Source organism: Bos indicus x Bos taurus, chromosome 12 (assembly GCF_003369695.1).
Source record: "Bos indicus x Bos taurus breed Angus x Brahman F1 hybrid chromosome 12, Bos_hybrid_MaternalHap_v2.0, whole genome shotgun sequence".
Classification (NCBI taxonomy): domain Eukaryota; kingdom Metazoa; phylum Chordata; class Mammalia; order Artiodactyla; family Bovidae; genus Bos; species Bos indicus x Bos taurus.
Window position 1 is genome coordinate 71,456,424 of NC_040087.1, and position 16,374 is coordinate 71,472,797.

General features: G+C 42.9%; 1 protein-coding gene across 1 annotated transcript in view; it reads left to right on the top strand.

Annotated features, from left to right (window-relative positions):
• LOC113902126 (multidrug resistance-associated protein 4-like) overlaps positions 1 to 16,374 on the top strand; it is a 205,451-nt gene that overhangs the window by 66,350 nt on the left and 122,727 nt on the right. The window contains exons 14-18 of the mRNA XM_027557081.1: positions 6,142 to 6,238; positions 10,700 to 10,900; positions 12,237 to 12,377; positions 13,213 to 13,250; positions 13,628 to 13,722. Of these exons, the coding sequence (XP_027412882.1) occupies positions 6,142 to 6,238; positions 10,700 to 10,900; positions 12,237 to 12,377; positions 13,213 to 13,250; positions 13,628 to 13,722 (572 nt within the window). The remainder of the gene's footprint in view (positions 1 to 6,141; positions 6,239 to 10,699; positions 10,901 to 12,236; positions 12,378 to 13,212; positions 13,251 to 13,627; positions 13,723 to 16,374) is intronic.

Below are 16,374 nucleotides of genomic sequence, written 5' to 3' on the forward strand. Positions count from 1 at the left end.
ATGAGCTTGCTTTTGCTACAACAGCATCCACATCTACCCCGTGGTTGCTTACCTTGCTGTTGTCCACCTTGTTAAGGCCAACAAGCCTTCCAGCTGCACTTATTAATGCCCTGCTGTGTGCACTGGGATCAATGCCCTTACAGATGTCCCTGCACAAAACCTCTTAGTTTATAAGGAGGACGGAGAGCCAGGAGAGGGGAAGGACTACACTGGGCAGCATAAGGGAGACTAGGAAGCCCAACTCTCATTTCAGCCTCTGAGGAACCTGTCTCAATGTGGAGCTTGTTAAGACAGATGCCTGGGAAAAGGTCAGCTGAGTCAGGGTTTAGAGGTTTCTATACAGGATAGTTGGAGAAGGCGATGGCACCCCACTCCAGTACTCTTGCTTGGAAAATCCCATGGATGGAGGAGCCTGGTAGGCTGCAGTCCATGGGGTCACAAAGAGTTGGACACGACTGAGCGACTTCACTTTCACTTTTCACTTTCATGCATTGGAGAAGGAAATGGCAACCCACTCCAGTGTTCTTGCCTGGAGAATCCCAGGCATGGGCGAGACTGGTGGACTGCTGTCTGTGGGGTCGCACAGAGTCGGACATGACTGAGGCTACTTAGCAGCATACAGGATAGTAAGTGCTGAATGGAACTGAATGTTGGAAAGCTCCCTGTGCCCCGGGCTGGGCAGGAAGTGCCCTGGGGTTGTGCAAGCTGGGTATGTATGTAGAGGCTGAAAATAGGACCCAGTTCCCTTTGCTGGAGGAAGAGTAGAAGCACAGGAAACGAGGCTGTGAGAACAGAAGGCACATTGTCGCCTGGAGGAGGCAGGTTGTACAGCAGAGAGAAGCTTTTTGGGAATTCTCGCTGTCAGGTCCTGTGTTAGTTTGCTGGGGCTGTGTCTGTCCAGGCTGATCTCACCGAGACCAGAGCCTGGGCAAGTCCAAGGGTGTTGGCAGATTTGGTGTCTGGTGAGAACCTAATTCCTGTGTCCTCATGTGGTGGAAGGGGTGAGGGAGCTGTGTGGGTCCCTTTTATAAAGGCACTAGTCCCATTCAGGCAGACTCCACCCTCATGACCTCGCCTCCCAATGGCCCCATCTCCAGTACCTTCACAGTGGGGATTAGGTTTCAATGTATGTATTTTGAGGGCACCAACATTCAGTCACAGCAGGTTTTTAGAGATGACAGTGTTGGGGGAGCAGTGCGAAAATAATTGAAATTCATTCTCTCACAGTTCTAAAGGCTAGATTCTCAAGATCAAGGTGTGGGCAGTTTGGTTTCTCCTTAGACCTTCTCCTTATCTTCTGATGACAGCTTCCTCACTGTGTCTTCAGACATGGTCCTCTCTCTGTTCACGCACACCCCTGTGTTTCTGTCCTCATGTCTTAGTCTCCTCTTCTAAGAACACCAGTCATATTGGATTAGGCCCACTCTAATTAAGGGTAGCAATTACCTCTTTAAAGGTTCTGTCACCAGATTCTAAGGTTCTGGTGGTCAATGTGCCATCACATGAATTTTGGGGGGAATAGAATTCATTCACAGCAAATCCTAAATAGCAAAGTAAAGAGACTTAAGCAGATCGGTGGAGTGAGTGAGAGAGATATATGAGGAGCTCTGAGCTCTGGATATGAGGAGCTGGGATTCCAAATCCATTAAGCAGGGGTCATGAGGCAGGTACCACTGAAGGCTGTATGTGAAAGGTGCTTAGTGTTGGGGCAATGAAAGAGCTCTAGAGATGGATGGTGGTGATGGTTACACAATGATGTGAATGTACTTAATGCCATTGAGCTGTATGCATAAAAAATAGTTAAAATGGTAAATTTCATGTTATGTATATTTTACCACACACAAAAATTACACATTAGCATTGAATCTTTCAGAACAAAAGAGAGCAGGGCAGCTGACATGTGGCATGGCCCACACTCCAATCTGACCACCCCCCCCCCCTTTCCCACCCTCTTTTGATTGTGATTTGATAAATTTTCTCTTATTTAAAGTACCTAGTGGTTCAGATGGTAAAGAATCTGCCTGTAATGCAGGATACCTGGGTTCAATCCCTGGGTCAAGAAGACCCCCTGGAGGAGGGCATGGCACTATTCTTGCCTGGAGAATCCTCATGGACAGAATGTCCTGGTGGGCTATAGGCCATGGGGTTGCAAAGAGTCAGAAATGACTGAGTGACCAACACTTTCACTGATGATTTTTCCCTTAGGTAGTGCCTTGTGGCTTGTCGTGAGTTCAGTGATGGGATACTAGTACCAAGACATGAATTTCCATCCCCCACTATCCTGGCATCATGAGTAGCTCAGCCTCCCTGTTCCCAGCACTCTACCTTGAACTTGCAAATGTCTGCTACCCTGTCTTGTGTGCATCTGCACAAGTTCCCCATCACTGCAAGAGCAGTTTCTGCTGGCTTTTGTGTCTGTGTCACAGGGAGGGGAAGGGAAAGTTTACTGATTGCCATGTATCAGTGTGCTGAACACAAAAACTCTCTCAGGTGTTTATAAAGGTGAGGTGTTTATAACATGTTTATAAAGTCCTCTCCAACCTTTTGGTTTAATGACCTTGGATGTACACTTAATAGAAGCAAGCTTGTTAAGACTTGTATGCTAATCAGAACCACATTCTTTGGGGAAACTTAGGGCAGGGATCACAAAGGCAATTTAGTACATCACTCAACAGTGACTGAGAATGTTCTCAATGAGTTAGGCAATTGGACGGAACAATATGCTATGAGAGATGGTGGTCGTGTTGAAGCTTAGTCGTGGTAAATATTTTCTATTAAAAGTGAATGAATCACACTCCTACTTGCCATTATCAGCTTCCTTTAGTCATGAGTATATTAATATATACCAGCTTACTAATGTTTGTGATTTTTATAACTATATTTTGTGATGATTAAGTGGGTTCTATTACTTATAGAAGGTGAGAGTCCTTAGATAAACTGATGCAGGTTCACTTGTGTCCAGCCATGGATCCTTTCCTGGCTCAGCCCCACATCACCAGATCCCTGCCTCCTGCGTCATCAGCTTTTCAGGTCTGTCCTGATCAGACTCCCATGCTGCTGTCTACACAGCTTACCCTCCTGCTCCAGCCCTTCATAGACCTCCCCCTGCCCTCCCCTCCCATTCCTCCCATGTTCAGGAAGCAGCTCCAGGTCCGCAGAGAACAGGCTTCTTTGCCATCTGCCCCCATCAGCCTGTCTAGCTCTTCCCCACACCTACTTAATAATCCACTGCTCTGGCTTTGTGGGGGTCCTTTCTCACCCCTGTCTGTCTATATATACTGGCCCCTCTGTCCCAGAGCCAGGGAACAGTGCACCAGGACACAGAAGGAAGATGGAAGACGGGATCTGCCATTGCCTCCCGTTCCTCCAGGCGGAGCCCATGCCCTCTGTCTTCCCACAGCCCTCAGCGGGTGCACTTGACCATTTATGAGTCTCCCCACCCCTAGAAGCTGTGAATGCAGGAAGGCGCCTCAGCCCAGCATGTTCTGTCCCAGATTCCTGCACCTGCTGTGTCTTCTTCCAGGGATGTTTCCCCAGAGAATCTCAGGTCTCTTCCCCAGAGAATCTGTAGTCTCCCCAACTACAGCAGCCCCCTTGCTTTTTCTTCAGAGCACACATCATGGCCTGATAGTACATGTCCTATACTCGTTCAGTATATCCCCCTTTTACATGGTGCAAAATAATGTCTGCTTTCTTGACCTGTGATGTACGTCAAGAGAGTGGCACCTCAGTAAACCTCTGCTGATTGAATGGATGAAGGTGTGGATTCTGAATTATTTGTATCCCCTCTACCATGGAATGTGTCTCCTCTTAACACAGCCCCTATAGAGAATGATACTGGATTGGCCAAAAAGTTCAGTTGGGTTTTTCTGTAAGATGTTGTGGAAAAACCCAAAGGAATTTTGTGGCCAACCCAATAAATAGAATTAACACAGCCCTTATATAGATTTAACAGTTAACTTGTTTCTGAATCAATAATTTTTATGACATAACTTGGAAATCTTTACTCTGAAACTTGAAAAATAGGCTATCTTCTTAGAGATGGATAAAAAGCATTATTTAGGAAAATTTCAAAGTCATTAATTGGCCACTTTGTTGTAATTATTTATATTACTTCATCTCTGATGGAATTTTAGGAAGCAAACATTTTACCACTTTTGGGTTGCTCCATCTTGGACATAGAAACCCATCAGATTTGATTAACATCTGGCTTCAGGGACTGTTGGCAAGTAATTATGAATTAAGGAGAAACAGTTCCATTAAAAGCTTTAGTACTAAGTCTGAAGAGGTTTACTCACTCAGGAATCTTAGACACAAACGCTGAACTAAGATATGTCAAAGGGAAAAATGAATCCTTTTGGACTTAATGAAGCAATGGTGTATGTGTCTACATCCTGGGGTCTTGCTTCTGGTCACAGACCCAGTGTCCAGAGTGTCCCCTTAGGACTTTTCTGTCATGACTCCAAAGCACATGACTGCTCATGGTTAGGGAGGAGTGGAGAAGGGGGCTGACATTTACTGAGTGGATTGGTGGTTTGATTTCTCAGAACCTGTGGGTGAGTTGTCCTTGGCCTTGTTTTGAGATGAAGAAACTGAGGTTTCATCACTCGTCTGACATCAGGCTCATGAGAGGGACTGAGCTGCAATCTTCTGCCTTCACACTCTCCATCTAACTCACTAACAGGCTGAGTTCTGGCCCAGGTTCCTGAGATTTGCTCTGTGAGGGACTTGGGCACCTAGAGTACCTGCTTGCAGCCCTGACTGTGGTCACCGGGGCCCCAAATCCAGCCACTTTCTTCCCTGGAGAGGTTGTGGACCTTGTGGGATGAGACTGGGGCTGAGTTCCCAGGGGTCTGCATTAAAAATGTGAAGCATTGGAGAAGTTACTGTAAAAACACACTTAAGGTTGGATACTGAGAGAGGTTGTTGGCCTTCCAGACCTGCCAGGCCTGTTACTTGCCCAGGTTAGACTTAAGAAAGAGCCCAGAATCAGTGACAGACACACATATGGTTTAATTATTAGGGCCAACTTACATGTGCAAAGGAAATCCTGGAAGGGCATCCTATCATTTGAGGCCCACGTCAGAACAGGACGTGGTGGTAGTCTTTGCTCCCAGGGCAAGGTGGCAGGAGAGGGGGGGCATTACCTGTTATAGGGGAAGTTGATGTCAGGGTGGGCCATTGGTCACCATGAAAACCAGCAGAGGGTCATGTCCCTCTTGCCCCTTTGACAAGCATCATGGAAGATTGTGATCTGAAGCTAGAGCCATCATTAGCTGGGCCCTGGGACAAGCATATAGGAAGGTCAGTCATGTAAGTAGGTGTAGGTGAAGCAGACACTGGTCAAAAAGGGGATGTATAGAGAGCAAGAGAATAGCCATTTTGGGTGGCCTGATCACACAAGGGTCTTGCCTAAGAGAACTGGTGTGTCTTTTGGCCATTGGATGATTCCCATTGTGATTTGGGCCATCTGAATTCTGTTCTTTAATTTTCATATTTGGAAGGTGTTCAATCCTTATGAAAGAAGACTGGTTTCCTGGGTGGGACTGGGACTGTTGTAGAGACTGATGGAGGCCACGTTGGCATTCATTTTCTGTTTAATATTATTTGGGAAGAAGTGTCTAGAAAAGTCACTCTAGCAAAGGTTACCAAGATTCTATTAATTTTTTGTTGTTAATGTATACATCATAAATCATAAATAATCCCCTAGAAAATTGTCTAAGGAAAATGCACACATTTTTATATAACATAGATGCCTCTTTTCCCCTTCCCACATAGTGATAAAATATTAAGTTCAGTCAAGTTTTGGAATCTCAGTATTGCTCAATTATTTTTCATTATGAAATGTAAATTATTGTTAAGCTGAGTTTTTAGAAAAAATTTAGCAAGTGCCTCCTTCACTGGACTGTTTTTAGATTTTTTTTTTTAGCAGTGCTGGGTTCACATTTGCTGCTGATAAATTTGAGGACCTACTCAGGATCATTGGCATATTTGTATTTAATTTGTATTATTTATTTTTTTATTTAAACTATAGACCTTTGCTGTGTTGTTTTTGTCTCATTATGTTTTCAGAATATGTGTTTTCAGTTTGGAGCACCCCCACTAATGTGCATTTGCATTCTATACCTTTTATATTTGTAGGTGTATTCGTCAGGTCTTGAAGGAGAAGATCACAATCTTAGTGACTCATCAGCTGCAGTACCTAAAGGATGCAAGTCAGATTCTGGTACTGAAAGATGTAAGTAGTTTCTAGAAGCCTGTGAAATTGCTAGCACTCAGGTGTGTTGAAGGCCAGACCTCCCAGCAGGTCACTCGCCTTGGATTCATGGTAAATGTCCTCTTCTCCCTCAATTTAACTCCCTCTTTTTCTCAGAGCTGATGCTATTCAGGTCTTTGAGGATCAATCCAAAGACCTGTAAAGTGTCACTATTAAACTTGAAGCCACATAAACACTAAAGCATGTAGGAGCGCTACCACAGGACTACTGAAATATTACTGTTCTATTGAAATTTGTTAAGGATAATGATGTTATTTTATTTATAACTTGTGTTTTCCCCTTATACAACTTAAGTCAAAGTTTTTTACTTGGAACTTAGAGCTACTGAGACCTGTTTGTATCCACATGATTGTCAAGTACAATTTGCCTAAAGAGCATCTTCCATTAACACTGGAAGCAAAGTTGGGTAGCCAAGCACCTGGGTCAGAGATGCCCACTCTGCGGGTCTTCCTGCCCAGGTCTCTATGTGCCCGATACGTGTGGCAGCCTGTGCAGCAGGAAGACAAGGCCCTGCCTTCACAGGACTCCTGTTCTTATGGGGATGAATGTGACAAGGAGGGTGATATCCTGGCTGTCTCCTTGAGGAGCTGGTGCCTCATGGGGTCTGAATGACATGAAGGTGGGCGCCGTGCAACACCTGGGGGAAGGGGCCTGAGGCAGGGGGTCCTAAGGAAGGAACTGACTAGCAGGTTGGAGGAACAGCGGGAAGACCAGTGTGTCTGAGGAGAGTGAGCAGGGGGACGTGGAGGGAGCTGGTCTCTGCAGTGGGCAGCGAGCCTGGAAATGGGATGGAAGCCTTGGATGGTCCAGAGCAGAAAAGCAATGTGGTCTGATGTTGGAGTTAAGAGATTCCTCTGATGGTTACTGGAAGGGCGGCAGCAGAAGCAGTTAGAAGTCTTAGTAAAGCTGAGGAGACAGAAGTGTGGACTCAGGATAGGATATCAGTTTCTAGAGCTGCTGTAACAAAGCACTACGAACTGGGTGAGTTAAAACAACAGAAGTTTATCGTCTCCCTGTTCTGGAGGCTATAGATCCCAGATCCAGGTACTGGCAGGGCCATGCTCTCTCTGAAGGCTCCAGGGGAGAATCCTTCCTTCCAGCTGGTGGTGTTCATGGATCTTCCTTGTGTTCCTTGGCTTCCAGCTGCAGCACTGTGGTCTCTGCCTCTGATGTCACATGGCTGTTGTCCCCGTGTCTGAGTCTCTTCTCATAAGGATATCAGTCACATAGGATTTAAGGTCACCCTGTTCCAGTGGGGCCTCATCTTAACTTCATTACATCTACAAAGACACTGAATGCAAATAAGATCATGTTCACAGACATAATGTTTAGGGCTTGAACTTACTTTTTGGGGGGCTAACAATCAACCCCAACTCCTAGCATGGCTGGCGATGGGGTGGAGATTAGTGAGAATATTTCAGGCTTACTGGTTGTTTGATGATTCAGACCTTGGCTTCTTTGTCTCTGGGCCTCAGCACCTCTGTCATTAACCCTTGTTTGTTCCACTGGCCCTTGGTCAGTCAGTTCAGTTGCTCAGTTGTGTCTGACTCTTTGCTACCCCATGGACTGCAGCACGCCGGGCCTCCCTGTCCATTGCCAACTCCCAGAGTCTACTCAAAGTCATTGAGTCAGTGATGCCATCCAACCATCTTATCCTCTGTCGTTCCCTTCTCATCCTGCCTTCAATCTTTTCCAGCATCAGGGTCTTTTCAAATGAGTCAGCTCTGCATATCAGGTGGCCAAAGTATTGGAGTTTCTGCTTCAGCATCAGTCCTTTCAATGAATATTCAGGACTGATCTCCTGTATGATTGACTGGTTTGATTTCCTTGCAGTCCAAGAGTGTTCTCCAACACCACAGTTCAAAAGCATCAATTTTTTGGTGCTCAGCTTTCTTTATGGTCCAACTCACACATCCATACATGACCACTGGAAAAACCATAGCTTTGACTAGTTGGACCTTTGTTGGCAAAGTAATGTCTCTGCTTTTTAATATGCTGTCTAGGTTGGTCAGATCCCTCATTTATCAAGTGAACTTTTGTCCTAAGAAAGATTATTAAATGCGGAACCTCTGCCTCTCTAGAAGCAATATCTCATGTCAACTGTTAACTGCTCTTTCAGGAATGGGGAGTTCAGGTTTCTCAGATTTGATAGCAGTTAATTTCATGATGGAAGAAGATGATACTAGTGTGTAAAACCCCAATGATGACAATATTATGAGCACAGGATCAGTGGGAGACAGAGTAACCTATTTAGTTTGTCCCTAGATCTTTTAGGGTCCCTTATTGCTTCTTTTGAGGACACTACCCCCAATTTTAGTGCTATCAGAACAACTATTGTCCACTCATGAGCACCCCTGGATGAGCTGGGGTCCATCCTTACTCTTTGTCTGGTTCATCTCTAACAGCAGAAAGGGAATGGTTGCCCTCTCAGCCTCTCAGAGTTGTCTGTGCTTGGCTGCTCAGTGAAATTCCTATCCTTGTACCAGTACTTGTTTCCTTGTGCGTCTTATAGGTACTATGTAGAAAATGGTAATTTCATTAAATAAAGTATTTGAATTTTGCCTCCCAAGTGGAACAAGGCACAGTATACCCTGAATAATTTTCTAATTCTGTAGTATAGACAGTACCCAAATGCTTCATTGAGTTTCTCACAATGGACCACCTCAAGAAATAGGGTGAGAGGTCCCAGCTATGGTCCTGGGGCACCTTCTTCCATCTGACCTGCCTTAACCAGAGATGCTCTCCTCTGTTTAGTTTTGCATCCTGTGATTTTTCCCTATATTTTGTTTGACACTGAGTGAATGAGCTGAGCCTTTTCGTGGGGTCAGAATATAGTGAAGGTATCTGCACATTATTTTATAGGACTTTGTAAGAGACGGATGAGGATGAGATGGTTGGATGGCATCACTGACTCAATAGACATGAGTTTGAGCTAACTCAGGGAGATAGTGAAGAACAGGGAAGCCTGGTGTACTGCAGTCTGTGGGGTCACAAAGAGTTGGACATGTCTGAGCAACAGAACAACAACAAAAGGAGGGAAACTGCAATGATGTGTCACATGTGTTCAAAGAAAATGATTAGATTGACTGTAGCCTAAACGGTTGCCTGAGTAGAGGATACCTCGTTGACTGCTTGTGACTGGTTGTTCTTAAGTTTTAATTTTTTTAATTTTTTGTTGTTGTTGTTGTTAGATCTGAGTGCATTGGTTCTTAGTTATTGGTTTGCTGGCATGGGAGGTCAAGGATTTAGAGACGCCTCAGTCTCAATGCCTCTCTGTTTAAATATTATGGCAGGTAGAATATTGAATTTTCAGTTGGGAACTTCCTGCATTTGTGGGAAGTGGTAAAGACCATGAAGATAAAGCTCATGGGTTCTCTGTCTAGGGCTGGTTCCTACATGTCTTTCTCCCAGTGGAGCACATGATACTATAACAATGGTCTGTGAAGATTTGATAAGAGACCATTACCTCTGGAGATGTGCTTGTTGCCACGTCTGGGTCAGCCTTAAGTTTCTTTCCTGGAATATCTTCCCCAATTAACTACTTGCTTGCATTTTAACATGATGCTTCTCTCAATTTCCATGTTGTCCAAAAATCCTGTAATGATACTTCTACCTACATCTGTAGTTTTAGCATCCCTGAGTTCCCATGGTAGTTATGTCAATGGCCTCCATTTTTAAAACATGAACATACATTTCTTTCATATCCCCCAGCACCTAGCACAGGGTTTTACAGTGAATACCATGCTCATTTTGCTCTTTGGAAGAAAAGCTATGACCAACCTAGACAGCATATTAAAAAGCAGAGACATTACTTTGCCAACAAAGGTCCAACTAGTCAAAGCTATGATTTTTCCAGTAGTCATGTATGGATATGAGAGTTGGACCATAAGGAAAGCTGAGCACTGAAGAATTGATGCTTTTGAACTGTGGTGTTGGAGAAGAACCTTGAGAGTCCCTTGGACTGCAAGGAAATCAAACCAGTCAATTCTGAAGGAACCCAGTCCTGAATATTCATTGGAAGGACTGATGCTGAAGCTGAAACCCCAAAACTTTGGCCACCTGTTGCAAAGAACTGACTCACTGGAAAAGACCTTGATGCTGGGAAAGATTGAAGGCAGAAGGGGATGACAGAGGATGAGATGGTTGGATGGCATCACTGACTTGATAGACATGAGTTTGAGCAAGCTCTGGGAGTTGGTGATGGACAGGGAGGCCCGGCGTGTTGTAGTCCATGAAGTCACAAAGAGTCAGACGTGACTGAGTAACTGAACTGAACTAGATTTTTTCACCAGAATTCCAAATCTAGAGATAATTTTCTTAGGAAAATAATAATTTAAGACTAGTTAACTTTCCTTAATTAGTATGTAGATTGGATTAATATTATCAAATGTAAATTAATTCCTCTCAAATTCTTTATTTTAGGGCAAAGTTATGCAAAAGGGGACTTTTGCTGAGTTTTCAAAATCTGGGATAGATTTTGAAGATATTATTTTATGGGAGAAGATAGAGGAGGCTGAACCATCTCCAGGTCCAGGAACACTCACTCTGATCTCCAAGTCTTCAGTTCAGTCTCAACCGTCTTCCAGACCCTCTTTGAAAGATGCAGCTCCAGAGGACCAAGATGTGAGTTTCTCATCCTGCAACATGCCCTTGTCTGTCTGCTCTTGGTCGCCTTGTGGACCTTCAGTCTGCTTCTCTCATGACATCTTTGTTTATCCCAAAGTAGATCCTAAGATTCCAACTCTCCTTCCATGGATTTGGTAGAATTAGAAAAGCATGAAGGAAGCAAGCCTGCTTGGTGTTCTCCTTTGGGTGTAGGATGAAGAATCTTATGGAGCTCAGTAGTGGGTGCACTGCTATGAATTTCCAGCTGTTTGTGGCTCACAGTGATATGAGAACTCATCAGTTTACCATAGTTACATCCTACTCACTCTGGTGGCTCCCAACTTCCCTTATGCATCTAGAGGTTTAATGTGAAGACCCCCTTAGACTGAGTCTTTCTGTGACCACATTAAATCAGCTACTTTTCCTATATTTTGGAGTGTTCTGGCTGCAGGTGGTTGATGGTAATATTTTGCCCCTTTGTTAAATCATTTGTTGTAGGCCAGACACTTTAGAGTTAGTTCTTGTTTTCCTTTTTTACTACCCTTTGAGACCTAGAGCCACATCGTATTCACCTTGAATGTCCAGTGGTCAGCATAGAGTTGAGTACATCTTTGGCTCATGTGACTCTATAATGCATTCTAGGTCCTACAGACAGAAATGAAGAAAAGCACTAGCTCTCTCTTAAAAAACATACATAGGTACTTCTTGGTATCCAAGCCCACAATATCCAGACCTAGGAACCTGGATGATTCTGATAAATATTCAGATTAGTTCCTCACATTCTACACTCAGGAATCACTCCCTGAAATTCAGGGATTAAATAGATTTGGGTCATATGCTGTCCTGTGCTGTCCAGACTCACATTATTTCAACTTCCTGTGTGAACTTATTTTGCTGTATTTGTCTAGGATTTTGAGCACCAAGTATGTTTTATGTTTCTATTATTGGAAGTGATACAAGTCATTTAGAGGGATATGTTAGTGCCATATCACTTTGTGTATTATTTTGGAAGAAGCTTCTGCATTTGTACTTGAATCAGGTAGTTGTGCTTGTGCTGAGAGTCATGATTGACTTTAAGCAAAGCCACCCAACAAGTGAATAATTTCATGCAAATGATGTTCTTTTTCTAATAGATTTCTGAAAGTAGGATGGCTGAGTCCAAGGGTAAATGCATATATGGTTTGGCTAGACATTTGCACACCCTTTTCTGTAGGAAATGGACCATCCTGCACTCCTACGAGCATATGAGATGTATCTGTTTCCTCACAGCTTTGCAGTGGAGGGCATTGCAAACTTTTGAAATTTGAGGGTTCCTTACTTAAAATTTTGTTTTCACTGCCGTTCTCCCTCCCAGACTGAGACTATCCAGGTTACATTACCACTAGAGGGCCATTCGGTTGGAAGAGTTGGTTTTAAGGCCTATGAGAATTACTTCACAGCCAGTGCACATTGGATTATCATCATTTTCCTTATTTTAGTGAACATCACAGCTCAGGTAAATAAAAACATTTATTTCGGTTTTGTGCCCTCTTCTTGGTATCTACATATTGTTTATACTGTATTTATTTAATTTATTATTACATTAATATTTAATTTATTAACATGTTTAATATATATATTAAGAGATTTATTTTAGAGAACTGGCTCATGAGGTTGTGCAGTCTAGCTGGTCAATGTGAAATCAGAAAAGCAGGCCTACAGGCTGGAACCTCAGGCAGGAGCTGACCCTGCTGTCTTGAAGCAAAATTTCTTCCTCCTCCAGGAAGCCTCAGGTTTTGTTCATCAGGCCTTTGACTGACTGGACAAGGCCACCACAGTGTTGAGGGTGATCTCCTCTACTTCAGTTCTGAGGATGATGTGAATCATATCCACTGAATACCTTCATAGTGACATCTAGACGAGGGTTTGGTTGAACCACTAGAGACTGGCCTGGCCAAGCTGACACATAAACTTGATCATCACAGTTTCTATCAAATTTTTTTTTCTTTGAAAAGTCCTGACTTTTATACTGTTTTTATTATGCTTTGCAGTCCATTTTGGTTTGCACTGAATGAAATCTGTGAGGAAAATAAGTGAGGCTTACTTATTGAGGTGAGGTGGTGTTTGTATATAACAGAGAGATTCTAGGAAGTAAAAGAATGTCTTGTAAAGATATTAAAATGTAGCATGCCCTCCTCTGACCTGTGGTCATCTGGGGTGTGGGGCTTGGCACAGACCTGAGCTGGAAGGACCATCTCCACGTTCTGGAGCCTTTCCATCTCCCAACCTAGTGAGCGGGGTGTGAGGCTCAGTGATGTCAGTGTGTGAGTGACTGTTGTTTCCTGCTGCAGGTTGCCTACGTCCTGCAGGATTGGTGGCTTGCATACTGGTGAGTGATTCCTGGTCTGACTCAAAGGGCTGTGAAGTCTACATGAAGCCTCACTTTCCCACAGCAGGGGGGATAGTTGGGGCTTGTTCAGCCTCTTCTTCTGACTCTCACATAGTTTCTCTGAAAAAGAAGTAAATTTCTGGCTGATGGAGTGAGACTATCCCCGTATTTGACCCTCAGAAGCTTCCTCACGTTCTTAGAGATGAAAGTTGTGATTCAAATGGACTTTTTATAAGGTAGACGGACACAGGGCCCAGTGAGCTGGGAACCATTTTCCACCGTAAAACACGTCTCCTAAATTGAGGTTAATTTTTCTGTTATTTACCTAAATTCTATCTAGAGTGTAATATTTTTTCTTTGTCTTCCCTTTTCCCTAGGGCAAATGGACAGAGTACCCTATATGCCATGGCATATGGAAAAGGAAGGGTAATTGAGATACCTGATTCTGGCTGGTACTTAACAGTTCACTCAGGTAAATCATCTGGTCTGTTATACGAGAGTCTGAGGTGTTTACTAGGAGCCTGGGTGAACAACTAGAGCTCCCGGGAGTAATTCAATAATGTCTTAACAGATGAAGAGTCTGAGTTGCATTTACTCATTGAGTTAATTAGAATGAGTATTTTTAAAATCTACTAGAAGAAAGTGGGTGCATGAAGACTCTTAATTTGCTCTGCACTGGATTTTGGTAGTTAAACCAGCATTGCGTATTGAGAAAATCAGCCACTGGAAATATGTTCTATCGTCTATTCTAATAGGTTGCTTTAGCTAAAGCTTACATCATTACATGAATGGGCAAGGGGATTAGAAATGGATCCCCACCCTGTTGTTTGGATTGTTTCAATTCTTTCTGAATAAACCATGACTTTTATTGATCCTGAGTGAAATCCTTTGGCAGCAAGTGTCCCACGTAAAAGTGTTATTCCCTTGCAGGTATGCAAAGTCCCCTTCACCACACTCATCTCTTGGGCTTCACTACTTAAGAAAGAAGTTAAGCAGGGAGAAATCCAGTGTCTAGAAATTAGAATTCCTTCTCTTTCTTTCCTTGAGATCACAATGTTATTGTGTCCTCAACTATGTGATTAATATCTGGCTTGCCAGGCCAATATTAACACAGCTCTCTGTGTTTTCACAGGAGTGCTTAGAATATATGTAGCGTTATATACTTTTTAAAGGAAATCCTCACCTCAAATATTATCTATTCCCACAGGAAACCCTCATACAAGCTTTCTACAAAGGTAGAGTGTGTTATCTTTGTTAGAACCCACTCATTGAAATTTGGTATTTATTATGTTGATCACTTGCTAAGAAATGTGAATCCATTAGTTGTTTACCTTCTGAATTGAGAAACTATGATAACATAAAGAAAGAAAGATGGACTTACATTATATATTCATATAGGATGGTGTGTTAGTCACTCAGTTGTGTCTGGCTTTATGACCCCAATGCCTGTGGCCTGCCAGACTCCTCTGTCCATAGAATTTTTCAGGCAAGAATACAGGAGTGGGTTGTGATTTCCTACTCCAGGGGATCTTCCTGGCCCAGGGATCAAACCAGGGTCTCAATGCACTGCAGGCAGATTCTTTACCATTTGAAGCACCAGCGAAGCCCAGTAGGCTAAGGCAAATGCTTATTGATGGAATTCAGGAATTTGAACAGCTTTTAAAGCTGAAATAACAATGACACATCAGCTAAAGAGGAAAACAAAATATTTGATGGAATGTATATTACAGAAGTTTCTCCACTCTCTTTAGCATTGTGAATTCAAGGGATGTTAAGAGGGCTATTTTCATTTTTGTATGCATAGCAGTTACTCATTTATGTCATTAATAAAGTTAAATTTAGGTTATTGTGTTTATTTCCAAATGCTTTGTGTTTCTTTTTTAATTAATTAATTTAATTGGAGGCTAATTACTTTACAATATTGTAGTGGTTTTTGCGATATGTTGACATAAATCAGCCATGGGTATACATGTGTTCCCCATCCTGAACCCCCCTCCACCTCTCTCCTGATCCCATTTCTCAGGGTCATCCCAGTGCACGAGCACTGAACACCCTTTCTCATGCATTGAACCTGGACTGGAGATATGTTTCACATATGATAATATGCATGTTTCAATGCTATTCTCAAATCACCCCACCCTCACCTTCTCCCATAGACTCCAAAACACTGTTCTATTCATCTGTGTCTCTTTTGCTGTCTCGCATATAGGGTCATCATTACCATCTTTCTAAATTCCATATATATGTGTTATTATTCTGTATTTGCTTTTCTTTCCAACTCACTTCACTCTGTATAACAGGCTCCAGTTTCATCCACCTCACTATAACTGATTCAAATGCATTCTTTTTAATAGCTGAGTAATATTCCATTGTGTATATGTGCCACAGCTTTCTTATCCATTCATCTGCCAATGGACATCCAGTCTGCTTCCATGTCCTAGCTAATGCAAACATTGCTGCAATGAACATTGGGGTACATGTGTCTCTTTCAGTTCTGGTTTCTTCGGTGTGTATGCACAGCAGTGGGATTGTTGGGTCATATGCCAGTTCTATTTGAAGCTTTCTAAGGAATCTCCACACTATTCTCAATGGTGGCTGTACTAGTTTGCATTCCCACCAACAGTGTAAGAGGGTTCCTTTTCCTCCACACCCTCTCCAGCATTTATTGTTTGTAGACTTTTGGATAGCAGCCATTCTGACTGGTATGAGATAGTATCTCATTGTGGTTTTGATTTGCATTTCCCTGATAAAGAGTGATGTGGAGCATCTTTTCATGTGTTTGTTAGCCATCTGTATGTCCTCTTTGGAGAAATGTCTGTTTAGTTCTTTGGCCCATTTTTTGATTGGGTCATTTATTTTTCTGGAATTGAACTGTAGGAACTGTTTCTATATATTTGAGATTAATTCTTTGTCAGTTGCTTTATTTGCTATTATTTTCACCCATTCTGAAGGCTGTCTTTTCACCTTGCTTATAGTTTCCTTCATTGTGCAAAAGCTTTTAAGTTTATTTAGGTCCCATTTGTTTATTTTTGCTTTTATTTCCAGTACTCTGGGAGGTGGGTCATAGAGGATCCTGCTGTGATTTATGTCAGAGAGTGTTTTGCCTATGTTTTCCTCTAGGAGT